A 14,119-nucleotide genomic window follows, 5' to 3' on the forward strand; every position below is an offset into this window, starting at 1 on the left:
ATCTGCAAACTTTGCCACCTCACTGTTTAACCCTTTTTCCAAATCATTTATGAATATGTTGAACAGCACTGGTCCCAGTACAGACCCCTGTGGGACACCATCATTTAACTCTCTCCATTCTGAAACTGACCATTTATTCCTACTCTTTGTTTCCCATCTTTTAACCAGTTACTGAACCATGAGAGGACCTTCCCTCTTATTCCATGACCGCTTACTTTGCTTCAGAGACTTTGGTGAAGAGCATTGTCAAAGGCTTTCTGAAAGTGCAAGTACATTATGTCAGCTGGATCACCCTTGTCCACATGCTTGCCAACACCCTCAAAAAACTTCCAATAGATTGGTGAGGCATGATTTCCTTTTATAAAAGCCATGTTGATTTTTTCAAAACATATTGTGTTTATCTACGTGTCCGACAATTCTGTTCTTTTCTATAGTTTCAACTAATTTGCCTGATATTGGAGTTAGGCTCACCGACCTGTAATTGCCAGGATTGCCTCTGGTAGCTTGCTAGCTTTTGTGTAAACTGACGTTACCTTCAATTATATTGCCCTGTCCGATGTGTCTAATTTCCTCCTGATTCATTTTTAGTTTAAAAGTTTTGAGATCAACTTGAATGATAGTTCCTGTAATCTAGTTACTTCACTGAGTTTATACTTGGTTATCTGATACTATGTCTAAATTTAGCTGTTGAATGATGTTAATGCTTAGCTATTAAGCAGTTTTAATTAGAGTAAACAACCTGCTGAAGCTGTTAAGTAATTAAATGAATATCAGTGTCATTAATAGTCTTAGCTTTTTAACTTTATAATTAGTTTTATAACACTAGTCCATTCAAGAGAGTTAAACAACCATGGTTTCAATGTACTTTATATTTTAGAATTACTCTCCACTCCAGTATCCAAGTCATTAATGAAAGTATTGACTAGTGCCAGACCCAGGAGCGACCCCTATAAGACCCCACCAGATACGTTCTCCCCGTGTGATAGCGAACCATTGACAGCTGCTCTTTGAGTATGGTTTTGCCAACAAGTTGTGCACCCACCTTATAGTAATTCCATCCAGACCATATTTCTCTAATTTGCTTATTAAAAACGTCATGTTGGACTGTATCAAAAGCCTCACTAAAATGAAGATCTATCATATCTACTGCTTTCCCCCAGCCACGAGGTCAATAGCCCTGTGAAAACAGTGTTACTGTATGGCTGTTAATCACTGCTGGGCCTGACCCGAGAGGTGGCTTGTCTTAGTGATGGGTGAAATGATTCCTCTATATTCTGTGTGAGTGAGGAAGTTGCAAAGTGTAGTTTGTGAAAGGCAGTGGGGGCCTTTGAGGTAGAAGATGATCTATAACTTATGTGATCTATAACTTAGGAAGGTCAGAGGTGCCAGCTACACTTTCTGTTCTTAAGGCTTCTCATGATCTTTGGCATCAATCTTGAAAACTTTTCCCATCACTCAGAATCTCTGTATCCCATGGAGCTAGAGCTGCCAAGATGGTCACAGTTTCTTTACAGCATGTGCAAGTGCGGCTGTCCCGAAGGAGGGTGGCCACTCTCTCCTACTGTTTCCAGTGGGACCAAAGCCAGGCTGCCCTTAAGGAAGATGGCTGCCTCTGTGCTCCACATCTGGCAAGTGGGCAGGAAATGGGGGGAAAGTGGGGGCAGAGGGAGATGGAGGAGTGCGGGGGGAATATGGGGAGAGGGATGTAAATATGGTGGCAGGGGGCAGGTGGGACCAGGAGACAGCGGGGGAGATGGAGAGGAACAGAAAGGCAGTTACGTAAGCTCAGGGGTTAGGTGAATGAGGAAGGGAGCCCCCCGCCCAGCGGTCAGCAGGGAGAGATGGTGGGGCTGTTCCGTTTTGTAGTAAGGGCCTGAAATGCTCATGAATAGGGTGGGTGGCTTCCCTCAGAAGGCCCCTGTGATAAACCTGCTGGCTCCTTACTGGGTACTGGTAACCACCACTCCAACATCCAGCCCGCACGGGGCTCCGTAACCCCCAGCACAGGGAAGGAGAGGTCTTAGGGTGACCACCTTTTCAAAGGCGAAAGTGGAACACGTGCAGGAGCCCCATCCCGCCGAGGCCCCACGCTCTGGCCAGGCCAGAATCTGGAAATGGGCTGTGGTAAGAGCCACCAGGGAGCCTGGGCCGCTAGGGGGAGCCCCAGACCCTCCATCTGCCCTTGGCGGGTGGGTGGGGTGCCCAAGAGCAGCTCCTGGCCCGTGTCCATGCCCCCCAGGACTGCCCCTGGGGGCTGGATTAAGAGGTAATAACATCTTCAGAAGGTTGTCCACTAAAAGACATTACCTCACCCACCTTGTGTCTCTAAAGCCCAGAGATGTGACACTGATGTTTAGGTGGTGACCTGAGGGAGAGAGGCAGCAGTAGCCAGCTGGGACAGATGCTTGGCATAATGTGGGATTCATTCCTTTATCAGGCCTGATGGTTCTGTAACATCAGAGGAAATTATTTCTGATGTTAAAAAATCATGGTAATAAACAATCCAAACACTCCAGATCTGAACTGGGGATGGGTTTATTGACGTCTGGGGTCATCCCCCACGGTGGCTTGATGTTAGACTGAGGTCTGGAAAGGACAGACACAAATGCCTGATCCAGATCAAATCTGTTTTTATTAAACTATAAAACTACTGCTACATGATTTAATGAAAACTCAGAGTAAATGAACACACAGGGAATGGACTAGAACACACTGTGTGTGGATGCAGCCATCATCAAATAAAGCTTGTCTCGTTACATACAGTGGTTATTAAACGCAGATTGTTGTAAATAGAGCCACAAGTTATTGATTACAGGCTATAATGGCATAGCAAGCTAATAGAAGATAGGGTGTAAACTGAAGTCAGTTCAATAAAAGTGGTGTAAGTCAGAGGAGAATCAGGCTTATTGAATCTTAAAAGAAAGTGTTATACAAACAAGAAGAGACACCAATCCTGAATCACGGCTAAGATGCATGCTTTGGTTAAACAGGCTACTTCATTTTCATGGTAAGCTGCAATCAGTTTTTTTATTTTAACCAGCTATTAAAAATATCCATTGCTCCTTTCACTAATTTCTTCGCGACAGACCGGTTTTCTTTATGCTGCTTGTACATATCCTTCTCTCCTGGCAGCAGAGCCTCCTTATTAGTAATCTTTCTTATTATCTCAGCTATTTCCCTCACTTCCTTCAGGGATTTTATTCTTTCTTGGTACCCAGGCTTTAGTTCCTGTTCTTCCGACATGATCAGCAGGTCAATGTATTCCGGAGTGGACAGCGGGTTGGGTTTCAAAGCAATCGCTTGCAGACGTTGGAGGCTGCGAGATGATTGATCAATAAGCTCCATTAATATCTCTTCCACCTCAGCGTATTCCTGAGACAGCTTCTCAACCACATTCTTTGTCGATAACACCTCACCAGATGCCTTCTCATACTTTTCTTTCAGTTTTGCATAAGTCTGTTTCTCTTTTACTACTTTATATTCAAACTTGTACTTTTGATTGAAATGAACGTTCCAGAAACATTTACCAGGGCAAGCAGTGCAATATCCTGTACTCTGATCTATAGCTGCACACCCCCGCTTACCATCATCATTAGGGATTACACAGGGATAGTGACATGTAAAGTGACACCGCTGGCAATTTGTTATATAGTTACCTGTGCCAGAGATGTCCTTCTGCACTGGCACTGTTTTCTCTTCCTCATACTCAAAGTCTTTATTGGCTTCCATATCATCCTTGTGCTGTTCCAGAGCTTCCTGTGTCTTTCTCAGTTGCTCTAGCTTCATCAGGCCAGCTTTGATTTGTGGCTGCAGGCCTTCCACGGCCGTCTCCAGCGTCTTCCGTTCTCTGAGAACTTCATATGTTAATGTTAAACTCCTAGTTTCTAATTTACATAAAGACTCGAAAAATGTCTTCATGCTCATCGCTCCCATTTTCCAGAACATTTCATCAAAAGTAAAACTGCCCGCAGCAGTTCCAGCATTGCTAGCAAACAGTGCAGAGTTATTGAATTTGAAATGAATGGGCATGCCCTGACCATCTTTAGCACAAGGGACATCAGACTCTTTAATGGCCTCCAGAACAGGGGGTGTCTGTCCATCTGCAAAGGTGATCAGGATTTGTATATTGTCTTTTATATCCTTCCCAAAAATGGAGAGCACTGAGTCAAACACGTACTTCTGGGCATGTGTCAAACGAGCGAGTGAGGCCTGAACTATAACGCAGATGGCGTCTATATGATCAATGGCCCCTGGGGTGGAGAAAAATGCCCGAATTTGCCTTGTTATCTTTTTGTCTTGCTCTATCCCTCTGGTGTCACCAAATCCTGGGGTGTCTATTATAGTCAGGGAGTAGGGGCCTTGGAAGCCCTTTTTACAATTAACTTCATAGGCAGTCACTTCAGACGTCTGGCTCTCGGCTTGGCTTCTATTCGTAATTTCATGGATTAGTTTGAACCTGAATTCATCTTTCCATTGAACACCCAGGACATAGTTGATCATCCCATTGATGAGTGTAGTCTTTCCTGACCCAGTTGCACCCATCACCATAATGACTTTGTTAGGGATCTGTAGATTTACTGTTCCCAGGCTATACTTCAGGTAATTTGCCGTAGAATCGAACATTGCCTTCTCTATTGGAAGTGCATAAACTGAGGGCTGCCCTTTTTCTATCAGAGTGCTCTTCTTGAAGAAATACTGTGCTAGTGTCTTTAATTCTTCTCCTGATGTTGAAATTGATCCCTCCTCACCTGGGTGACTCACAGCTCCATCCGCACACACAGCCGACACCCGGAATCTGTAGGGTGTCTGAGGCCTCAGTCCATCAATAATACAGAACTCTGTTTTCTTTCCTGTCCTTCGTTCCAGCCATTTGTCTTTCCCCTCCTGACTCATATCTCCTGCCTCCTCCTTATATTCCACCTTGTACTCCCTTATATTGACTCCATCTCCAATGACACTGGGACTCTGCCAGGTGAGGGTGATGGCTGATGAATCTACAGTAGTTTTCTCTGGCTTCCCAGGAGGGCTGGTAGGAAGCATCTTCACAGTATCACTCACATCGCTGCTCTCGCTGAGTCCTACTTTGCTCACTGCAGCGTATCGGAACTGGTACTTGGTGTTTGGACGTAGCCCAGTTACTGTGAATGTCTCTTGTTTGTCATCTGTATCCATAGCCGTCCATTTCTGCTCTACAATTCTGTACTCTACCCGATAGCAGGATATCTCCTTCCTTCCAAAGGCTGCTGGTTTAAATGTGAACTGCACATGGTCATGTCTGACTCCATCAATAAGTAAAGAAAGAGGCTTCGACGGAGGTTCATAGTTAGTGCTGAGCAGCTCTCCATTTTCATAAAGGTAAATTGAAGCCCCTGGATTGTCCTTATCTGGGACTGAGGCCACAATGAATCGAGTCGTCTCATTAGATTTATTGGCACGGACAAAGTCTGAAATGGACTTTGCAGATTTTCGGGCACTTTGGTTTCTCTCTTTGTACTCAAACCACAGTTTGGAGTTTGGTTTCTCGCCGACAGAACTGCCTGATGTAGGATCTTGAGTATTCTGCATAAATTGGGTCTTAAGGCAGAGTTTTAAATCTGATAAATATGGTTCCTCTTCATGTAATGAGGTGAACATAAAGGAGACAACAAAGTCATTCATAGGATCAAGTACTATTTCATCCAGTTTATTCTGGGAGGACACTACTTCCATTTCCTTTAGGACAGAGAGATAAGAATTGACGAAATTCATTTCTTTTTCCTTTTTATCCAGAAATTCATTGAGTTGCTTGGTATTGAACGGTGATTGGTTTTTGCAGGTTAAAATGTCCACCAGGGCCCCTTCCTCTTTTCCACCTCCACGGATGGAGGGTAAGAGTCCTGCGAGCTCTTTCTGGAAAGTCTGTCTGTGTTGCTTACACAGACCTTTGAATTGCTGGATTTTCCTCTTGATTTCGGGGAAGGTTGAGGCAATTGGATTCTTCACCATGTCGTTGCATCGCATGTCTAGCTCTGTCAGTTGCTCCAGGGCAGTTTGAACACCAAAGATCAGTGCTATGCTGATCTCACGCACCAGCTGAGTAGCTTTGGAATCCAGCTTGGTCAGCGGGTACAGCCAGACTCTCACTGGTACGGCCTTCTCCCCCTTGTCACCCAGCAGCTTTGGGAGGGTGGAATATGTTTTCATGGCGTCTTGGTAAGTAGCAGGATTGTTCTCAAGAGCAAAATCACCATAAAACTTACAACTAAATTTTTCAGTTTTTGCTTTTTCCTTGTCATCCATTTTGAGAGCTCCTTCCCCTTCGATGGAGATCTTTGGTATCTTTTTAATCATAACCTGGAGATTTCCCTGTATCTCTTGTATGTTCTCAGATGAATCAACATCCTGATCAAAGACAAAGAAAGCCTGAGCTCCATACAGCACAGCCGTGACCACATGGGTGGCCGTGCCTTGGTCAAATACATCAGGGTAAGAGACATTCTGGCGACCTATATAGCTCATAGTCAGCTGCTTAAACTGCGTTGTAGTTGAGTACTGGAGAGAAACACGGGCTTGATGTTTTGATGTCTTGGTATCACTTAAATATTCTGCGGATCCATTCACTTCCACCAGGCCAGACAGGAAACTGGCCTTCAGCGGTGCTGTGACATTGAGGGCAGAGGCCTTGTCTTCAATGGTGTCAGATGCAATAATCTGAAATTCAGTCCTGGACTGTGGTTTTGAATCTACGTGATTTCGAAGTGTCTCCAGGTCCCATAAAGTGATGCCTAGAATAGTACAGACAAACACATGGTAAACGGCAGAGAGGGTAAGAAATCTTACTGTTCTGTAACTGCACGACATGTTGTAGTATTAAAATAGGAGCTTGTAGGCGGGAGGTGTGGTCTCCCACAGGGAGTGACACCGAGGGAGAGCCAAACCCCCTGGGTTGGAACCTGGGAAGGCAGCACCTGACCAGAAGCGGGTAGGCAGGGCTAGGCCTATAAAACCCAGGCCTGCCCGCTCAGTCAGGGGCCAGCGGCTGAGGGAGAAGGACGCCTCTCCCTTGGTGTTTGAGTGTATGCCTGGCCTCGACCCCTACGCCCCGGAGGAGAAGCTGCCGGATCTACTCACTGCGTGGGGTCCTGAGGATCTGGAGGAGCCGCCTGAGCTGCCAACCTCTGGTGAGCCAGAAGGGACCCATGGACCCTGGGACCTAGAGGAGCTGACCTCCACAGAGGACCCTGAACAGTTCCCGGACCTGCCGTCAAGCGACGAGGAACCGGGGTACGGCTCAGGAGACCAGGTACTCCAGGGAAAGGGTGGGAGGAAGAAGCCCAGGGAAGCTGACTACGGTCCAGCTGAGCCTACACTCGCTGTGAGTCAGCGCGTTTCGGCTGTAGCCCCGCTGACCCAGTATCGGGACACCCCGTCACTGACAGGGCCTGGGCTGGGACGCAGTGGAGACGGGTGGGCCTGCGTCCCCCTCCCCTCTTCCTACCCTGACCTGGGGTGAATGCCCATCGAGGGCCAGAGCCTGTCCCCTGCTGCCCTTTTGCCTAGAGATGGCTGCCCCTCTGCCCTGCCCTGCCCTGCGTAAGGACCAGGGCCAGGGACTATTTCCTCACCCCTTCGGGCTATAGACACTTCCTCACCCTGCCAAGGGCTTGAGGCTGTGTGACTGCCGGCCCTACAGAAGGGCCAGGCCTGAGACTGCTTACTCGCCCCTGTGTAAGGGCCAGGGCCTTGGCCCATTTCCTCGCCCTCTCGGGCTACTAGACTGCGTGCTCGCCTGGCCAAGGGCTCGAGACTGTGTTCCCTATTCTCTGCCTGCCCTATGGAAAGACCAGGCCCTAGACTGTTGCCTCGCCCCGCCGAGGGCTGAAGGCTGATTCCCACTGCTGGCCATCGCTGAGTGAGGGCCGGGTCATAGACTGTTTGCCTGCCCTGTGAGAGCCAGGGACAATTACTAAGGGCCAGAGGCGGCCCCTTTCATTGGGACTCCCCACAGGGCGAAGGCACCGGGAGGTGTTGCCTCCCTCGGAGATTGACACCTAGGGAGGGCCACTGGTGCCCCACCCACAGGGGATCGCTGACAGAGCTGAATGTCCTTGAACAACTGTTTGATATGGTAACACAGCAACTTGTCATGTTGGTGTGTGAGATTAAAAACAGATGAACATTTGTTTAAAAGTCTAATATAAACACACAAACCATGACTCTGCAGAGTTAAGATTAAAATGACATTTTTACTGTAGCCTCCTGCACCCAGGAGAGTTTCAGCAGCTGAGAATGTGAGTGTTACGCAAACATGCACTTATCATCCAACTGGATCCCAAAGCCTCTAACAGATTGTACTAGCTCCTTCTCCAGTACAAAATCTAGAAATTTAAATTTAAAAAATCCTTTTACATTAGGAAAGTGAAGGTTGCAAAACCAAGCATCAAATGTGTGGACACAGGCCTTATTCACTGTGCACCATTCAATCCTGCACTGAACAGGGAATTGTTCATTTCCTCCTGGTGCCCATCACTGTAACATCTGAGAGCTTCAGCAACATTCAGACACTTCTCTTCACAACCACGCTGTGGGATAGAGAGGTGTGAATATCCTTATCTTACTGGTGAGGAGCTGGGGCACAGACAGTAAGGACAAAAGTCCACTAACCTGGGTGCCCAACTTGAGAAGCCCTGGCCGGAGGTTTTTTCCAGAGCTGTTCGCCGTGTTCTAGCACTTTATATGTACAAAGCGCAGCTCCCACTGACTTCAGTTGCAGCTGTGAGTGCTCAGCACTTCTGCAAATCTGAGCAGCCACAAAAGGGGAGAGACACGTCTTCCAGGGGTTCTGCAGCTATTTGCTGTCAGCAAAGGAATGTAAGGCCAGATTTTTAAAGGTTATTTTGGTGCCTAAATTGGCATAAAGGTGCTTAGAGGTGGAGGTGAGCCGTGAGGGCATGCATGGTCAGTGTCCCTCCAGATTTGTTGCTTGGCTTGTACTGAGCATGCTCAGTAACTCTGCTGAAGCCAGCTGCCCTCACTCTTCTCCACTGCCCCCACTACCGGCAGGCACGGGTTGCCTCAGCCTAGCAGGCGTTTCAGAAGCCCAGTGCATCTTTCTAACAATCCGGCCCCTCGAGACTGTGTCCAGTGTTCAAGCATAACAAGGGAGAGAGTCAAGATAGGCAACATTCAGGCTCTGTTCCTTCCTCCACATTTACTGGGATTTCTCCACAAGCACTTCCCGAACGTGGAGTTCTGTAAGTTCCTGTACATCATCATGCTGGAGGCTCCCTGTTGGAAAGCTGTCTGCAATAACACGCAGGAGTAAGGACACTAGAGACTCAGGGCCCTTCCGCCTCTGACCCCCACCAAGGTTGACCCCCCTGCCCTGGTCCCTGTCTTGTGCCCTGTCTCCAGTCTGTCCACATTAGTGTCGTCCCCCTCCAGAGTTCCTGGTTCCTTTCCTTTCCCCTTCTGGATCATGTCTCAGTCTCTTCCTACTTCTCCTGGCTCAATCTGTCACCACCTGCCCTACCCCACCCAGCTTCTGGCTCATTCTGTCACCTCCCCCTCCATTCTCAGTACTCTTCTGACCCTGGTTTTCGGTGGGACCTTGAACAAATCACTGAAGCTCTATCAGTTGCTTGGCTCAGCTGTAACATTGGGGTGTTATTTTTAATTTCACAGGCTGTTTAGAGACATATTTTAATAATGTTTCTGTAGCGCTAAGTACTGTTAAATGAAATAGCAGGGGTAAGAACGGGATGTGGGGTCCTGGTTCTAAGGACCACGCTTAGTTCACCCAGGCCAGCTTACCACAGAAGGATGTCATGGACTTGCTGAGGGATATATCTGGGCTCTATGCACCTTATGGCCTCTGCTGAGTTTCTAATGACTTCATCAACCACATAAAAGCCCAAATCCAAGGCCTGAAAGCGAGAAGGACGCTGCCCAGGGAGCGCAGACCACAGAGACGAGTTTCAGAGGAAGGTGGCCAATGGTTTCTTTAGCTGAACTGTTGGCAGTGTATTTAGATGCGGGCGAGGGGGTAAAAAAGCAGGCGTGTAATGGAAAGTCAGCTTCACCCGAACTATGCCACTGGGCCATATTCTGCTCTTGCTTACCCAGTGCATACTGGAGTCAGTAGAATCATTCCTGATTGGAGCCAACGTAATGGAAAGCAGAGTTTGGCACCACTGTCCCTCCATAGCACTTCACTTGCCCTTAGCCAGAAATGAAACAATGAGCAGGAACTAATTCCTGGTAAAGGGGAAACCTTTTGCATGGACTTTTCAAAACTACTCTAGAAATGCAAAGACCTTGCAAGTACAGCAACACGTTTGTTACACACTAAGAGAAGAATTTGCTGATCTCTGGCTGTGCTGGCTCTGTGCACTGGCTGAAACTCAGTAGTTAGAGAACGGTCCTACGTCTCAAGTTCAACTCTTGGGTCAGGGTGGAGTGGGAGCCTCACAGAGACGGTGGCTCTAGGTCCAAGATGGACGTTTGTTCAGCTGCACTAGTGACTCCTGTAGTGCCAGACGGAGCTCTGCTAAACTAGAGAGGAGACTGGTACATGGCCGTGCATAGGGCAGAGCCAGCACCGCTGCCGGAGGTTCCCATGGTGTGCCGGCAGGTGGGAGAGCACCTCGGAGGGGGTAGAGGGATTGGAGAAGAGTGAGGGAGAAAGCAGCAGCCTGGCATCAGAGTCAAACACAAGTGACTGGGCTCAGTACAGGGGTAACAAAGTGAAATGTACTGGCCTGTGGCATACAGGGGCTCAGATTAGTGGATCCAATGGTCCTTCTGGCCTTAATACCGCTCAATCTGTGAAAAGAGTCAGACTCTTGGTCCCTCCGGCTGCACCACCAAGATATTTGTGAAATTTTTGTGAAAGGGGATTCCAGGGAGGATGGAACTAGGCTGTTCTCGGTGGTGGCAGATGACAGAACAAGGAGCAACGGTCTCAAGTTGCGGGGGGGAGGTCTAGGTTGGACATTAGGAAAAAGTTTTTCCCTAGGCGGGTGGTGAAGCACTGGAATGGGTTACCTAGGGAGGTGGTGGAATCTCCATCTTTAGAGGTTTTTAATCTGAGGCTTGACAAAGCCCTGGCTGGGATGATATAGCTGAGGTTAGTCCTGCTTTGAGCAGGGGGTTGGACTAGATGACTTCCTGAGGTCCCTTCCAACTCTAATATTCTATGATTCTATGATTTGTGATGTCCCAAAATGAGCCGCCTCCTCCGCAGAGCAGCTGTTGGGTGGCTGGGGCTGGGGTAGCCTCAGGATAGACAGTTAAGGTTCCATCCCATGACAGGTTATAACTGTGTTCAAAAGAGAATTTAAAATGTTCCTGGAGGAGAAGTCCATCTATGGCTATTAGCCAGGATGGTCAGGGACGCAACCCCATGTCCTGGGTGTCCCTAAACCTCTGACTGCTGGAAGCTGGGACTGGATGACAGGGGATGGATCACTCAATAATTCCCCCTGTTCTGTTCATTCCCTTTGAAGCACCTGACAGGAAGACAGGATACGGGGCTAGGTGAACCATTGGTCTGACCCAGTATGGCCGTTCTTATCTTCTTCAGTTGCTAAATGCCAGGGAGGGAGGGTTCAGACTCTACTGGCTGGTGGGTGGGGATGTGAGGGGGCAGCCACCCTGAGAAGAGATCAGTAGAGAATAAACCTTCCCCGCTGGGCAGCTGGGAGTTTCATTTTATCAGGAACACGAGTTGTTTTAGTTCTACATGACCTAACAGAGGCCCTCAATTCTGGGGACAGCCTGACACGCTTTATGGAAAAAAGCCCTTACTGGGCACATGTTAACCACAGCAATGAATAATGAGCAAAGCTGATTCCTCCCGACAGATCAGGAGCTCAGAAAGCACTGTGCATTGTACTCAAGATGGTGCCGTGCATTTTGGCGGATTTCTGTTAAGCTCGCATAGCTTTATACGAAGTCGTTGCCACCTGTACGTAAATCCCTTTGTCACGACGTGGTGTGCACATTTAATTGTAAGCATCGACCACAATCGCAGTTTTGCTTTTGCTCTTATTGCAACGGATCGTTGGCTCTGTTTGAATCAATGCCTCACTGTTTTTCAAATTCACTGAGAGTGTGTGACACTGAGCCAGTGAGGGTTAAGCAACCAGCCGGCTAAATGACCCAAAAATCAACCCTTAAGGACATATTAGAAAAGTGCTGCGATGGTAAACAGGGCCATTCCTTCTAGATAGTTATCAAAGCCGTGTTAAGTGGACTAAATTCTTTGGTATGTATGCCTGTATTGTTAGAGAATCAAAGAACAGATCCTACATGTATTTGTCTGTGTTTGCCTATCTTTTGTTAGAAGTTTAACAATGTAACCAGACTAGTTCATAGATGCTAATTCCCTTTCATGTCTTAAATGCCATAATTAAGTATGCGTCTGTATGAAGTTAACATTAAGATCAAAGAGGTAAGATATTGCAGGAAATTAATAATTATTGTAATGTAATATAATATAATATAATATAATAATATTATTAACAGCATCTTCAGTTTAATTATCTACGCTATAATGAAGGATCAGTTAATTGCCTTACGTGAAGGAATATAACTAGTTTACCTGTGTAAGCCCAGGAAATAGCAGATTAGCTTCAAAGCAAACATCTACATTGCCTAGTCTTCCTGGGGGGGAGGTTCTGCTCTGACGAGAGGCTTTTCGGCCTGCTTGGGAACTATAAAAATGTTCTTGAGCCTGATCTTTTTTTATCTCAGATTTTCTTAATCTTTGCCAGGGGAAGTTCAAATCACATTGAGATCTCCAGGTCTACCCTGGATTATCCATGTAAATTATCATGGAAGATTTTGAACAAACTCTGAACACGGACTGCCCATTAAACTACAAACTTTTAAATTGATTCCAGAAGGATTTTTACAAATCAGCAACCTCAGCATCTCCGCTATGAAACCGAACTAAGAACTTTATTTCTATTAATGAGCTGTCAATGGCAGTAACTCTTTCCTTTCCTTTTTTACTAAATCTAAGATTTATTAATAAGAATTGGCTGTAAATGTGTATTTGGGTAAGAGCTGAAATATTCATTGACTTGGTGGGTAATGTATCTGATCTCTTGGGACTGGTAGAATTTTATATATGGTGAATAAGGTTTCAGATAACCTCTCCATGTAGACGTGGCTGTCTGGGAGGGAGCCAAAGGCTGGATTGTTTAAAGGGAACTGTATTTTAGCTTCTTGGTAACCAGTCAGGAGTTACGGAAGCTGTTTTGTACTGGCTAGGTAATCTAATGATAGATTAAATCACCAGTTAGGGGGATCGTCTGCCCTGTTCTTTGCCAATGTTCAGCATTCTCAGTATAGCCCCTCCAGCGACCGTGGTCACACAATTGCATGTTGATTTTTTTTTCAGTGTATGTACTTGTGTAGCAGACGGGGAAGGGGAAAGTGTAAACTACCACAGATTCAAAGAAGTGGTGCGCGACCAAATGACTTTGAGAACCACTGACCTGTAATGCCTGGCAGCAAGTCACCAGCCCAGTGCATGTACCTCCTGCCCCATCCAATTACTTCAGGCCCTGAGCCTGGGGAATGTGCAGGGCCAGTTCCAGGGCCACTCAAGCCACAACTGGCTCGTTCTCAGGTATGAAGTGGTTCAGACTGTGACCCTTTCCCCCCTTCTCTCCAGAGTTCAGGGGCTACAGCTGGGGAATTACCTGGGATAAGGACATCTTTGCGGCAGTCGTACAGCATCCCCAGCTGGAAAGGGCGGCCCAGAGCCGGCATCTCAATTGTGTCATCTGGCCTGGCCATGGTTTAAAGTCCAAACACTTTCCTGTGTCTCACCTACAAGAAAATAATTCGTGTTAAACTGGAGTCCTTCAGGAGACAGATTCAAATGCTTCTCCTTGGCTACGGACTTCATAACCCTGCAATCAGGTTAGTTTGGTTCATCACACGGGAAGTGTGAGTTTGTGAGCATGGTTCTGTGTCACTTCCTGACACACACTCAAGTGCAACATACCGAGGGCTCAGAAACCGATTCCCAGCAGTAACTAGTCCATGTAGAAGGCTGGCAAAAGGGCTAGTTTCGCTCTTCTGTGCATCATTTTTGATGTTACTGACATGACCGTGGGACTTCAAT

At 47.1% G+C, this 14,119-nt stretch overlaps 1 protein-coding gene across 1 annotated transcript; it reads right to left on the reverse strand.

The window, feature by feature from the left end:
- Positions 1-3,027: 3,027 nt before the first annotated feature.
- On the reverse strand, positions 3,028-13,788 carry LOC137145575 (uncharacterized). Its single transcript, XM_067536420.1, has 2 exons — positions 13,692-13,788; positions 3,028-6,764 (listed from the first exon to the last, which is right to left on the reverse strand). Exons 1-2 carry the CDS (start codon positions 13,786-13,788, stop codon positions 3,028-3,030), a joined length of 3,834 nt encoding a protein of 1,277 aa, XP_067392521.1.
- Between the last annotated feature and the right edge of the window lie 331 nt (positions 13,789-14,119).

The sequence above is a fragment of the Emydura macquarii genome, unplaced genomic scaffold (genome assembly GCF_026122565.2).
Source record: "Emydura macquarii macquarii isolate MOO-44397 ecotype Brisbane River unplaced genomic scaffold, CSIRO-AGI_Emac_v2 contig_3592, whole genome shotgun sequence".
Classification (NCBI taxonomy): domain Eukaryota; kingdom Metazoa; phylum Chordata; order Testudines; family Chelidae; genus Emydura; species Emydura macquarii.